Source organism: Electrona antarctica (genome assembly GCF_951216825.1).
Source record: "Electrona antarctica genome assembly, chromosome: 3".
Classification (NCBI taxonomy): Eukaryota; Metazoa; Chordata; class Actinopteri; order Myctophiformes; family Myctophidae; genus Electrona; species Electrona antarctica.
The window spans coordinates 58972317-58985467 of record NC_136808.1 but is presented as its reverse complement, the minus strand read 5'-3'; the positions used below and the strand labels follow the sequence as shown (position 1 = coordinate 58985467).

General features: G+C 46.2%; 2 protein-coding genes across 2 annotated transcripts in view; one reads left to right on the top strand and one right to left on the bottom strand.

Annotated features, from left to right (window-relative positions):
- Positions 1 to 8620, top strand: part of nav2a (neuron navigator 2a) — a gene marked incomplete at its 5' end in the record, with an annotated part of 162383 nt that extends 153763 nt beyond the window's left edge. The window contains 8 exons of the mRNA XM_079496421.1: positions 181 to 361; positions 1227 to 1462; positions 1868 to 2019; positions 2700 to 2771; positions 2857 to 3053; positions 3549 to 3667; positions 4819 to 5019; positions 5958 to 8620. Of these exons, the coding sequence (XP_079352547.1) occupies positions 181 to 361; positions 1227 to 1462; positions 1868 to 2019; positions 2700 to 2771; positions 2857 to 3053; positions 3549 to 3667; positions 4819 to 5019; positions 5958 to 6083 (1284 nt within the window). The 3' untranslated portion in view covers positions 6084 to 8620. The remainder of the gene's footprint in view (positions 1 to 180; positions 362 to 1226; positions 1463 to 1867; positions 2020 to 2699; positions 2772 to 2856; positions 3054 to 3548; positions 3668 to 4818; positions 5020 to 5957) is intronic.
- Positions 8621 to 8786: 166 nt separating this feature from the next.
- Positions 8787 to 12217, bottom strand: dbx1a (developing brain homeobox 1a; the record flags this gene model as incomplete). Its single annotated transcript, XM_079496472.1, has 4 exons — positions 8787 to 9577; positions 9873 to 10075; positions 11562 to 11666; positions 11806 to 12217. 4 exons carry the CDS (start codon positions 12215 to 12217, stop codon positions 9239 to 9241), a joined length of 1059 nt encoding a protein of 352 aa, XP_079352598.1. The 3' UTR covers positions 8787 to 9238.
- Positions 12218 to 13151: the final 934 nt, after the last annotated feature.

Here is a 13151-nt window from a genome sequence, read left to right as displayed (position 1 = left end):
TAGTGAAAATTGTGTGTGATGCTTCGTGAGCTTGTAGATTGGCTACTTTCACAATTTTTTCACGTCACGATTGTACAACAAAGAATGATACAGATCTTAAGTGGTTAATCAAACTGAAACAAATTTATTGAGTCAATTATAACAATCTATTTGAATTTTGTGTGTGTTCCTCCTCATCAGGAGTACATCAGTCACGTGGACCCAGTGAGCCAGCTAGGGCTGAGCTGCGACAGCGTGGAGGGCTACAGCATCGGAGACGTCCAGCGCCTCAGCAACGGCCCCAGCCCGGCCCTCACCCCTGAGCTGCTGCCCTGCGGGTACCTGGTGGGAGACAGCAACACCATCAACATCCAACTCAAAGGTACACATTCAACCTCTGTGTGTACTGTGCAGCTCTGTAGTCGCATTCCTTCAGACCAAAAAGAAACGGGCAAAAAATACAAGTGGGTGTTTCCTAACAAACATTGGTCATATACTGTATAGACCAGTGGTTCATATAGACGTTTTAGCTTGAGACCCAGAAGAGACATTTGATGTCTCCCTGGGACCCAAACTAGTGAAAATAGCCAAACTACACCCCTGTTCAGTCTCTATCCTTCTTTATGCTCTATCTATGCTGTGCCCCAACTAGGTGTGAGCAGTGACAGCGTGTCTCTATCTATGGTGTGCCCCAACTAGGTGTGAGCAGTGACAGCGTGTCTCTATCTATGCTGTGCCCCAACTAGGTGTGAGCAGTGACAGCTCTATCTATGGTGTACCCCAACTAGGTGTGAGCAGTGACAGCGTGTCTCTATCTATGCTGTGCCCCAACTAGGTGTGAGCAGTGACAGCGTGTCTCTATCTATGCTGTGCCCCAACTAGGTGTGAGCAGTGACAGCGTGTCTCTATCTATGGTGTGCCCCAACTAGGTGTGAGCAGTGACAGCGTGTCTCTATCTATGGTGTGCCCCAACTAGGTGTGAGCAGTGACAGCGTGTCTCTATCTATGGTGTACCCCAACTAGGTGTGAGCAGTGACAGCGTGTCTCTATCTATGCTGTGCCCCAACTAGGTGTGAGCAGTGACAGCGTGTCTCTATCTATGCTGTGTCCCAACTAGGTGTGAGCAGTGACAGCGTGTCTCTATCTATGGTCCAACTAGGTGTGAGCAGTGACAGCGTGTCTCTATCTATGGTCCAACTAGGTGTGAGCAGTGACAGCGTGTCTCTATCTATGCTGTGCCCCTATAGGTGTGAGCAGTGACAGCGTGGACTCCCTGGTGTTCGACACCCTCATCCCCAAGCCCATGCTGCAGCGCTACGTGTCCCTGTTGAAGGAACACAGGCGGGTCATCCTCTCGGGACCCAGCGGGACAGGGAAGACCTACCTGGCCAATCAGCTGTCCCGACACTTCCTGCTGCAGGAGGGGCGACCCCTGACCCCGCACGCCATCATCACCTTCAACGTGGACCACAAGTCTAGCAAGGTATACAGCAACAGCAGTGTTGTTTTTATGGCAGCAAATTTTTAGTTTTAGTCGTAGTCTCTTGAATAGTTCATTTAGTTTTAGTCACATTTTAGTCAGGAATGTCTTAGCGTTTAGTCTAGTTTTGCTCGACTAAATATCATAAGATTTTAGTCGACTAAATCTACAGTTGATTTAGTCGAACAAAATGTATTTTGGCGGGCCTTGATGCCGCCGTAATGCCGTCGTAATGGCCGTCGTTTTTTTCACTAGCTGAAAATAGCCGATCTACAAATCTTCAAAGTCTATTATTAAATTATCTCTGTCTCTGTCTCTCTCTCTCTCTCTCTCTCTCTCTCTCTCTGTCTCTCTGTCTCTCTGTCTCTCTCTCTCTCTGTCTCTCTCTCTCTCTCTCTCTCGCTGTAGGAGTTGCGTCACTACCTGTCGGGTCTGGCAGAGCAGTGTAGTGGTGAAGGAGGAGCAGAGGTCCCCCTAGTGGTGATCCTGGACAACCTGCACCACATCAGTTCACTGGGAGAAATATTCAACGGTCTCTTCAACAGCAAATACCAGCGCAGGTCAGTCTGCACTAATCTATGTACAGACTAGTTAGTTAATCTATGTACAGACTAGTTAGTTAATCTATGTACAGACTAGTTAGCACTAATTTACCAGCGCAGGTCAGTCTGCACTAATCTATGTACAGACTAGTTAGCACTAACTTACCAGCGCAGGTCAGTCTGCACTAATCTATGTACAGACTAGTTAGTTAATCTATGTACAGACTAGATAGCACTAATTTACCAATGCAGGTCAGTCTGCACTAAGATGTACATACTAGTTAGTTAATCTATGTACAGACTAGTTAGCAATAATTTACCAGTGCAGGTCAGTCTGCACTAATCTATGTACAGACTAGTTAGCACTAATTTACCAGTGCAGGCCAGTGTGCTGCATAACGGTTAGAGCATACAATCTCAATGGAACACAATTCGTTATGCATAGCCTCCTATTTACAGCAATTGTATCCCAGCACGCACGCACGCACGCACGCACGCACGCACGCACGCACGCACGCACGCACGCACGCACGCACGCACGCACGCACGCACGCACGCACGCACGCACGCACGCACGCACGCACGCACGCACGCACGCACGCACGCACACACACACACACACACACACACACACACACACACACACACATACACACACGGTAGCATAATAGTGCTAAAATCTCTCTCTCTATCCCCAGCCCCTACATCATTGGAACCATGAGCCAAGCAACATCCTCTGCACCCAACCTCCAACTTCACCACAACTTCAGGTATATAAACTGTGTATGAAACAGTAGGTGAAATACCTTCTATTCAGTACAGTACAGGCCTAAGTAAAAAGCGTGTGCTTTGCAGGTGGGTGCTGTGTGCCAACCACATGGAGCCTGTGAAGGGATTCCTGGGCCGTTACCTGAGGAGGAAGCTGATTGTGGTGGAGATCGGCAGCCGGACGCGGAACGCGGAGCTGGTGAGGATCATCGACTGGATCCCTCGTGTCTGGCAGCACCTCAACCGCTTCCTGGAGGCACACAGCTCCTCCGACGTCACCATCGGTAGGAGAGAATGAACCTTAACTTGCAGACGGGTTACGTAGTGCAAGGCACAGTAGAAATGTGTAGTGTTCATTTTAAATGTGCAAGAGTTGTCGATTTGTACACTTTCAGGGTTAAACTAAACTAGACTAGGTATATTGGGGGTGTTATTTTGATCAGTCTTTTACCTTCTGAAGTTCTGGGTGCAAAACTTTATAAAAATCTATTTCTAATCTCTCACACAACTCTCACAGTATAATCCAAGCGTTACATTCAGTAATTCTCGGTACTTCCAAATCACTGCATTTTCGCTCATGTAAACAGCGTAAACAGAATAATAAATAAAAAGCAGTACTTTAATTTGCGGTTCCACTTTAGGAACTGAGATGCATGTCAACTCTACCGTCTCCCTCTACCTTGTTTTCCCTGTCATTCATTCATTGCCATACTGTCCCGTCTGCACAATATACTGTATGTGGTCCTATGTCTCACCTGTGTGAACCTCCCCCCCTCCAGGGCCTCGGCTCTTCCTGTCCTGTCCCATGGATGTGGAGGGCTCCAGGGTTTGGTTCACTGACCTGTGGAATTACTCCATCATTCCCTACATGCTGGAGGCTGTCAGAGAGGGACTGCAGGTAATTTGGAAACATACTATACAGTCACAACACAGAACACACCAGGGCTGGACTGAGACAAAAGATTTGGCCCGGACATTTTCGCGGGAATTTGGCCCAGACTGGCCCACCACAACCAGCGCGCAGATACTCTTCTGACTTTTCGGGTCGAGGCCCATACAAATACTTGAAATACAAGCCCATAACACCACCACATTTACAGTACAACTAATTTTACATTTGGCCCAGACCGACCCACCAGAGGGTCGGCCCACCGGGCATAATGCCTGGTACGTCCTGTGGCCAGTCCACCCCTGTAACACACGCAACGCAACGCAACGCAACACAACGCAACACGCACACACACACACACACACACACACACACACACACACACACACACACACACACACACACACACACACACACACACACACACACACACATTTTATCCTATTTATCCTCACACACTACAGCATACGTAAATAAAATGATGACACCCAGTCTGAAGTGAGCGCTGCCTTTCATTGCGGTCTGTACTGGAGGAATCCACTGACATAATGACTACGTAATTGAGACTGAAATAGAATTAGATACGGTAAACAGTAACTGTGCTGGACATTGGAAAGGATCATATCATCAAGATTGATACATTCTACAACTTAACAGATGTCTTTAATTCTCCACAAATCTCTGTGATTGGAATTTTACTATAATCAGCAGTGTCAATTCCTTGTGCTTATTGTGTTTAATTGTCTAGTCAAAGAAGTTATTAGATTTGCACGAGTGAGGCTGTGTTGGAGCTACTGGACACAAAACAACCCGGCCTCTGTATCAAATATAAATAGGCTATATTTCAAGGCAGCAACGTGTGTCGCTCTTCCATGGCCAATGGAACTCTTAAAGGCAATGGCAGGTGGCACGGTGATTGGTTTAATCATGGTAACGCCCAAACCACACCTATGCATAATGTAAGGGGTAATGTAGGTGTTTTAGGGACTTAGGCTGTGGCACAAGATAACACATTTTACGGGGCCACACCTCTCACACAATACTAAATCCCCAAATTAAGGAAAAAGGGGCCCTGCCGCAAGATGGAGCCCTAAGTGTGACCCTGAGAGTAACGTTGACCTTGTCTCTCTCTCTCTCTCTCTCTCTCTCTCTCTCTCCAGCTGTATGGTCGCAGGGCGGCGTGGGAGGACCCTGCGCGCTGGGTGATTGACACCTACCCGTGGTCGGGCGCGGCCACTCCCGCCGACTGGCCCCCGCTGCTCCAGCTTCGCCCGGAGGACGTGGGTTTCGATGGTTACTCTGCCCCCAGAGAGGGAGTCAGGAAGGAGCCGCCACAGAGCGACAGCGATGCCGATCCACTGGTGAGAATAAACACACACATTCATGTTGCGCTTTTTACTGTTTATGAAGTTCTTTGATTGATTAGGAAGGTCTGTCGATAATTAAATTCTGTTTCAAAGCGGTTTGTGTTTGCTATAGCGGTGGGAAGCAGCCATGTTGACTCAATGTTGACAAAAGGTCAAGTCAGGACACTAGTTACTCATGGACGGTGAAGTCCATTTTTTTTAAATGCAGGCATATTTCATATCCAGAGAAGCTCACGTGGTATAACTCAGTGGTTCCCAAACTTTTTCATGTCAAGGACGCCCAAATCAACATTTATTAGGCCACGGACCCCCCATTTGAAAATATATGCCAGTGACCCCGTCACCCCGATAAGGGAGGATTTTTACGGCTCTAGCAGTGATTCCGAAACATATTAATTTCCCCCCCCCCCCCCCCCCCCAGTTTCACACACATTATGCTACGAACCCCTGATTTAATGACATTTCTATCTCTGGTACCCCAATTTATATTGTAAAACCACTGTTAATTTAACTCTGAGAGTGTACAAATGGAACCAAATGGACCCGGTCCATTTGGTTCCTAACTATCTCTAATTGAGCTAGGTACCCCCTGGAACTCCCTGACGTACCCCTAGGGGTCCCCGGACCCCACTTTGGGAACCACTGCTATAACTAACTATACAAGTTTTTATTTTTTTTACGATCTACAAGCTGGGCTTGTAGATCTGCTATTTCCAGCATGCAACCAAGCGTAAAATGACTTATACTGGACCTCTTGTCCACTAGTCCCTTCCTAACATTTTAGTCTAGTTTTTATTTGTTGACGAAATTGTCAACATATTTAGTCTTAGTTTTAGTCATCATAGCTTAGTTTTCGTCAGTGAAAAAAGGTAGTCGACGGACAGTTTTAGTCGAGGAAATCAACACTGCTCCTTCCCGTTGTTTGTCTGCAGATGAACATGCTGATGAGGCTGAAGGAGGCAGCGACGTCCTCCAGCCCGCAGAGCTACGACAGTGACTCCAACAGTAACGGTCACCAGGACGACATCCTGGACTCGTCGCTGGAGTCCACCTTGTGACCACGTGTATTCTACTCTTTGTTTTAAGTCACTATAAGAAGAACCCCCTCCCTTCGTCAAGAGTTTGACTTGATGCCACAAAATTGAACCGCCTTAATTTGGGTGCTGGTAACCCAAATGTCGAAGGGAATGATTGCAGGTTAGACAAAATGAGCAACAACGTTTTTTCTTTCTTTTCTTTTTTTTTTTACCACAGTGGCCCTCTCAGCTCCTGTAGCAGGAGCCCTGTTATTAATAAATTACTCAATGTGGGAAGAAGTGTCGCCATAGCCATCATCATCGGCCAACACCTTCCCATCACCAGCCTCAAACGCCTGGCCTTGGCTCCATCATTCTTTAGGCTGCAGCTCAAGGGGCTGCTCCCTCAGCTACTGATGCCGAGGATGGGTAAATCTCCTTTGGGAGATTCCAAGGGTATCTTAGAGACCTGACTTGAGCCCTCCAAACCGCTGTGTTTAGAGATTTGATCCTTGAATGAATCATTGGGGTTCCAGTGTGATACGTTGAAAGTTTGAAACAGGAGGACCCAGGATTCAAAATGCACCCCCCCCCCCCCCAGCTGCAGTGTACCAAGCCTGGCTAGAGATGGCGCTGCAGGCTGAACGACTGGATGCTTAGAGCACAATGACAGCACAAAAACCTCCAACCAGTCAATAGGTGGATATCAGACAGCCATCCTCTTCTTCGTCTGTGTGCGTCCTGCAGGGGGAGCTGCAGAGGCTGTCTTTGTGGATTCATTGTTTTGTTTTTTTACAGGGTTGCACGTGTTTCTAAAGACACAAGATTTTTGTGAACCAAAATATATATAATGTTACCTGTAAAAAAAATCTCTATTACTTAACTTATTACATTCATCCCTTAATAATTCACCCCAACCCCCTTCATGTGTTTTGCTCACTGTCCATTTTGGCCCCAGCTGCTGCTGTTGTAGCACAAGTCTCTCTTTTGGTGCTGGACTAAAACAAAACTGAACTAAAACAAACAATGCCTTACTCTTTTTTTCTTTTTTTGGTAACAGATGATGTGCATTAGCTACTTATTTGTCTGTTGTTATTGTTTATATGTCTCTAAAATGGGCAGTAAACTTTACAGGGCTCTGGGTCTCGCCAACCCCCCCTTCCCGCAAGCCGCGCTCCGGGGACAGGCAGGCGGCCTCGGTGGGGTCAAGGAGTGTTGACCCTTTTACCATATCAAACACCAGTGCCGCGGTATCGATGACGTGAATGGAAAAGCAGGCCTTTGGGTTTAGTATTTTTACGTTTGTATGAATAACAACCCCCCCCCCCCCCCCTCCCCCCCACCCCCCTTTCCCCAGTGCTGAGAGATCTGTAAATATTCTGACAACCAGCGAGAGGAAAGAAACTACATAGATTCTTTTGGTGCTCTATCAATATGCGTTTCCCGTATTGATTAGATGAGGGACGATTCGTTGATCACAAAGCCTTGTCAAACTTCACTCTGTGCTTTTTTTTCCATGCTCGTTGTCTGTTTTGATTATGTGTTTTTTTTGTGATCAACAATATGTTGACTTAATCATGTGACAACTAGTGTACATGCTGCTTTGTTTATAGTAATCTAATTCTACTTGAGATAATGGTATAAACTATAAGGTACTCCCGGCTGGGCGGACACGAACGTATTGTTTGGCATCGTTTGACTTGAGAAAGTTGTACTTTTTTACTCTTCAGTCCGGCCTTTGAGGAACGGTGGACAGAGGCTGTTTCAGTCCAGCGTTTCTCCCACATTGCTCTTGGTGTTTTTGAGTGTACTTATCATCACAGATTCCCTATGCTCTTGGTGTTTTTGAGTGTACTTATCATCACAGATTCCCTATGCAACATTCATTTTGATCTCAAAATGGAAGCCAAACCTGTGAGGTGCATTCCTGACTCACTTTTCTTTTATTGTTATTATTTTCATCCCCAGCACTGCCAGGAGGTGTAAAACATGGTACAAACAGATTTGTGAATGCTTTTTTGGACTTGCGTCCATCATGTTCTTTGTCCATATAAATATATATATATGTGTTGGTGCATTTTAAAGAGGTTGTGTCTTTATGGTAAATGTAAGCACAAAAGAAAAAACGAATTATGTATGCTTTGTCTCGTGAAAAAAAAGCCTGCTTTTGAGATGTGCGGGTGCTGGATGGCCAGTCAGTTGATATTAACATACTCACAAAACTCAAATGAATGTGTTTAGCCTTCTTTGCTACAGTATATGTACATTTTCTATGTAACATAACTTTGTAAATATTTGATTACCTTGCAGCATTTTGATGACCCCTTTTCTAGCCGATTTGTAACAGTACTTGAAAATGAGTATTTTGTGTGCAGTCTCTTATAGCAGAGCAGCTCATCACTGGCTCTGCACAGGGCTATGGAGACACTGGCTCTGCACAGGGCTATGGAGACACTGGCTCTGCACAGGGCTATGGAGACACTGGCTCTGCACAGGGCTATGGAGACACTGGCTCTGCACAGGGCTATGGAGAATTCCATCTGATATCACTGTACTAGTCTTAAGTTATTGTGATTCAATAAAATTAATGATTATTTATGGTCGAATTTAATCCTGTTCCTGTCTCTCTCTCTCTGTCTCATGAATATAAGAAAATGTGAGTTTTAAGTATAGGTAAATATAGGTCAGCTAAATTGAATGTCAACACTTTGTCAGACAGACTGATTAAAAAACACATGGGCAGTGAATTGTTTACAATTTTATTTGGCCTTTGTACAAAAGTATGAAACAACAATACATATATATACAGCACATAATACATTGCAACATAGTTATTAAACAAATTCATATAAATTATTCGTGAAATAGCTACTTCTTTTTTCAATAAACAACTATTAAAAGTCAAGGTAAAATAAACTATTGTTGGCATAAAAAATGTCCATACAAAACTGTACAAAATACTGTACAGTTGAAAAAGTAGCTGTGCAAAACAGCAAATCGTTTCGTTTTTCAGAAGCATCTCGTAATTTGAGATTTATGTTTGTTCTGGGTTTATTTTTTTTAGATATAATATGGAAACGATGAGGATATGGGGGTCTATCTGAAATCCAATCAGCGGTTGGCATACAGTTTATATTTTCACTTGACGGTCATTCTCATGTTAAGTACAGCCTATATTTGTAGGCCTAAAAAATAATTTAAGATACAGTAATTTCTTCTTCGTCTGACTCTGAGAAGTCCGAGTGCTTGCTAGAGAGGGAGGGCGAGGAGGAGAGGTTGCTGGATCCGACGCTGCTCAGCTGACCCCCGGCCGTCGGGGAGAGACACAACGCCCTCCTCCTCCTGCCAAACTCTTCGTCCTCCTCCATCTCCTCCTCCTCTTCCTCCGCGGAGGACTTCTTGCCCACGTCGCTGAGGTCGGGGTGCGGGTTGGTCTTGGTGGGCAGCGTCTGCTCACGACAACCTCCCGACGACAGCAGCTCCCGTTCCTTGGAGTTCCTCCACTTCATGCGCCTGTTCTGGAACCAGATCTTCACCTGCAAGTGGAAAAAGACGAGTGAGTTTTAATATAATGTGCACACAATTATCTACACTTGTAGGCTTGCTACCACGCACGCGCAAAGCAGGTGCAGGCCTTGTTAAAAGTATGTTCTTTTTTCCTAAGAATCACCAAAGAATGAGTCTATATATGTAGTAAACAAAAGTAAACAAACAGTTCAGTCTAGTGCAACCAACAACCGGTTCCGTGCGTCACGCACCTGTCTAACCAAGGTTCCTATACCTAAGCAACAATAGTACACCTACTGCAACACAAACAGGCTATTTATTTACCTGTGAGTCCTTCAGGCCCAGTTTTGAGGCCAGTTTCTTCCGGTCGGGTTTGCTGATATATTTCTGCTTCTGGAACATCTTCTCCAGGGCTTTGCGCTGCACGTCAGAGAACACCGCTCTCCTCAACATTCCTCTGCGCGGTTTGCCCCTGGCGGCCAAAGGCCACGAGAACGTCCCGGGGATGGGAACAACAGATGAAGACACTGCAATGCAATCAAAACAAAAAATTAGGAGAACGTTTTTTATTTATTTTTTTCCCCCTTTATCAACACATCACAATAAACTATATTGCCACGGTGAAGTGTCCTGTAACTGTTTTTGCCGTGGCTTTTTCTATAGTTTTTATGAATGCGCCTCCCCCCTCCCCTTCCTCCGCCATTGCGATACGTCTCCGCTTGGAGTGAAATGGCACGAGGTGACTAATTAGCACATTGGCCGGTCCCCAAGCGCATTGGTATGGTAAAGAGGTAGCATATCCTTTAAGGAACCCTGGCGAGGCTGGATAGAGGAGTTAATAAACCGTGAACAGTAATTGTGTAGTAATGAACTAACGCAGAAAAGACTCTGGACAGGCGGCGAAGGCCATATATTATAGCAACAAAGGGAGATTTACACTTTCAAACTAAACACCACTGCATACCAGAATACTGATGCCCAGGCAGGGGCCTTATATACTCTAGGCAGGGGCCCGGCGAGGCGCATTTTTTCCTGCCCTCAAATCATTTTCATTAAATGAACACGAAAAGCTATTCAGGGACGCTCGAGTTGTTTTGTTGCAGGCATTCAGCCGAGCCCGTGAAAAGACTCCCCAACTCCATTATGATTTGTCTTGAATGAAAGCACGGACTAGCGACTTTATAGACTTTTCTAAGAGATTATTCTTTATCTCAACTTCGTTGATTGGTCTGGATTGAGAATAGAGGACCGTTTAGGGCATAGCGAGAAGAGAGGAGTGTATAGCTGAGGAGGAATTGGTAAACCTATGATATGAGAGATGCCATTGAGAGAGAAATTCTTGTTGTGATAAAAAAAAAAGAAAACTGCACTTTGGAACTGTACCAACTAGCCTATATCCCATAGGCCTGTCGGTTATTACAAAACGTGTTGTGTGCTATATGCAACTTTCACATATACAGTTGGGACTCCCTCTGTCGCTGTGCGCACCCAAGAACAAGTTAACAACGACGCGCTATGTGGTCTTGTGAGAATATTGAAACGTCTCAATAGGGCCTAATAGGGAAATTAGTGCATGACTGGTTCACGCCTTTGGCCCGCCTGGTAGAAGTCACTACCCCGAGGTCTGTGGGTGGTTTGGCCGGTGGGAGCTGACCGAATTGGTCACGGTGCTGAAAGCTTTGTTGACCGCTGGGCGGCCCATTGCCCCGGCGCTGTGGGAAAACGCGGGGCCGTGGAAATGCCAAAACGCCCCCAAACGGGGAAGAGGGGGGGGGGGACTCAACTTGCACCCTGGCTCAAATCTAGAGCGTGACGATTTGGGATAATTGGTTAATTAGGGGGTGGGTGGAGACCGGGCAGGGGCACATGCAGGTCTTCTTAATAAGACATTGATTTCTGCTTCGCAATCGCGACCCAAAACAGAGAACATGCCAAACTAATTTTAAGCGCAACAGTGTATGCCAAACCAAAGAGTATTCAAGTATATACAGAGAGCTGAGTAGAGCTGCTTACCTGGTAAATAGGGGGCCCTGAATAGAGGATGAAAGGTTCCGTCAAAGTAAGGAATGTGGAAGGCCTTGTGTGACTGTATACAGTGGACCGTGGGAGGGGACGAGGCTGTGGAGGGGACATCACACACATTAGACACATTATAATCTTTCTTATAGAATGGAAAATATAATAATGGTACACAGAACTACAGATTAATGTTTAAAATGCATCTATCACATGCATGCAGGCTAGCACTCAGTCATACCGGTCTTTGGTGATGGCGCCAGGATTGCGCTGACTCCAAACTTGAGGAACGTTGAATCTTTACTGTTTGACACATGAGACGTTTTCGGAGAGCACGATTCGCGCGTCACCGACGCTGTCGTTGTGAACATCCCGCGCTCCGCCGCGTGCACGCCGGTGAAGGACATGGATGCTGTGGTCGTGGGCAGACTCAGAGAGAGGGTGGTCGCCGACGGCATGCAGGTCCTGTTCAAGTATGGCGCCGCCGCCGGCCTGCTTATCCGCAGCAGGTCCTCCACGAGAAAGCTGGAGTGGTTGTGGTGGAAAGTGGACGGAAGGGACTGGTGGTGGTGGAGCGGCCCTAGGGCGGCCGCGGTGGGCCGATACAACCCGGGGTACATGGCGGAGGGGGCGAGGACGCTTGGGATCATCATGGTCCCGGCTGCGATGTGGGAGGGAGGGAGGGGGGAAAAAATCAGCTCTTGAAATATTCCGTCTTTTTAAAGCGAAGAGAAACTGTCCTGTTGAACGGGTAGCAAGCAACTCCTCTGGTTCCTCTCACTCCAGGGAGAGGCATTTTATAGCGGAGTGCCCCCCCAAAGACCCTCTGAGGGCTGACAGCCTCAACAATGGGGATCAACAAAGTTCTCCACATGGTCCGCTTTCATGCGACGTCCCTGGCGCGCTGATTGGCCACAGAGCGCAATTTATGATTGCATTAGACTTCATAAGCAAGCAACGCAATCTCCTGCACAAAAGGGGCACAGTCATCAATTTTACATATTGACCACTTTCCCTTTCTTGTGAATTTGTTTTGTTTGGCATGAGACGCAAGTGGACTAATTAAAAAGCAATCTTTAAAGATTCAAACACGGGTTGGGAACTGCCATTTTCCATTCAAGGTCCATTTTTTGTTTATGGCTCAAAATATATAGGCATATACCAATAATTTATGGAGTAGGCCTATATTTAAGTCAGTCTACAACATAGCTTACTCCAATCATTTTATTTAAGCCTATATGTATTTATTGTGAGCACTTATGGGCTATACATTAAGGCTTCTGCACCACCATCTCAGATGGAAATTAGTTTCATAGGATTCTCAACACTCAATCTGGTATAGAGCATAGAGCTCGTCATGGAATAATGTCTTAAACGGATTTCTGCTATCAAAACGCTTAAACAGATGTGTTAAATATCACGGGGTTTGTTGCAAAGTCTTCATTCAGGCAGCGCGCCGCTAAAAAGAATCCAAGGGCCCGGCGCTGCCTGCACATTGCGCGCAGAAGTGTGCGGCCGCTGATCCTGTTAACCATGAACTAACTGTCAGCCTCAGCTGCGGTGGCGCCCCACACTCCTTTCTCTATG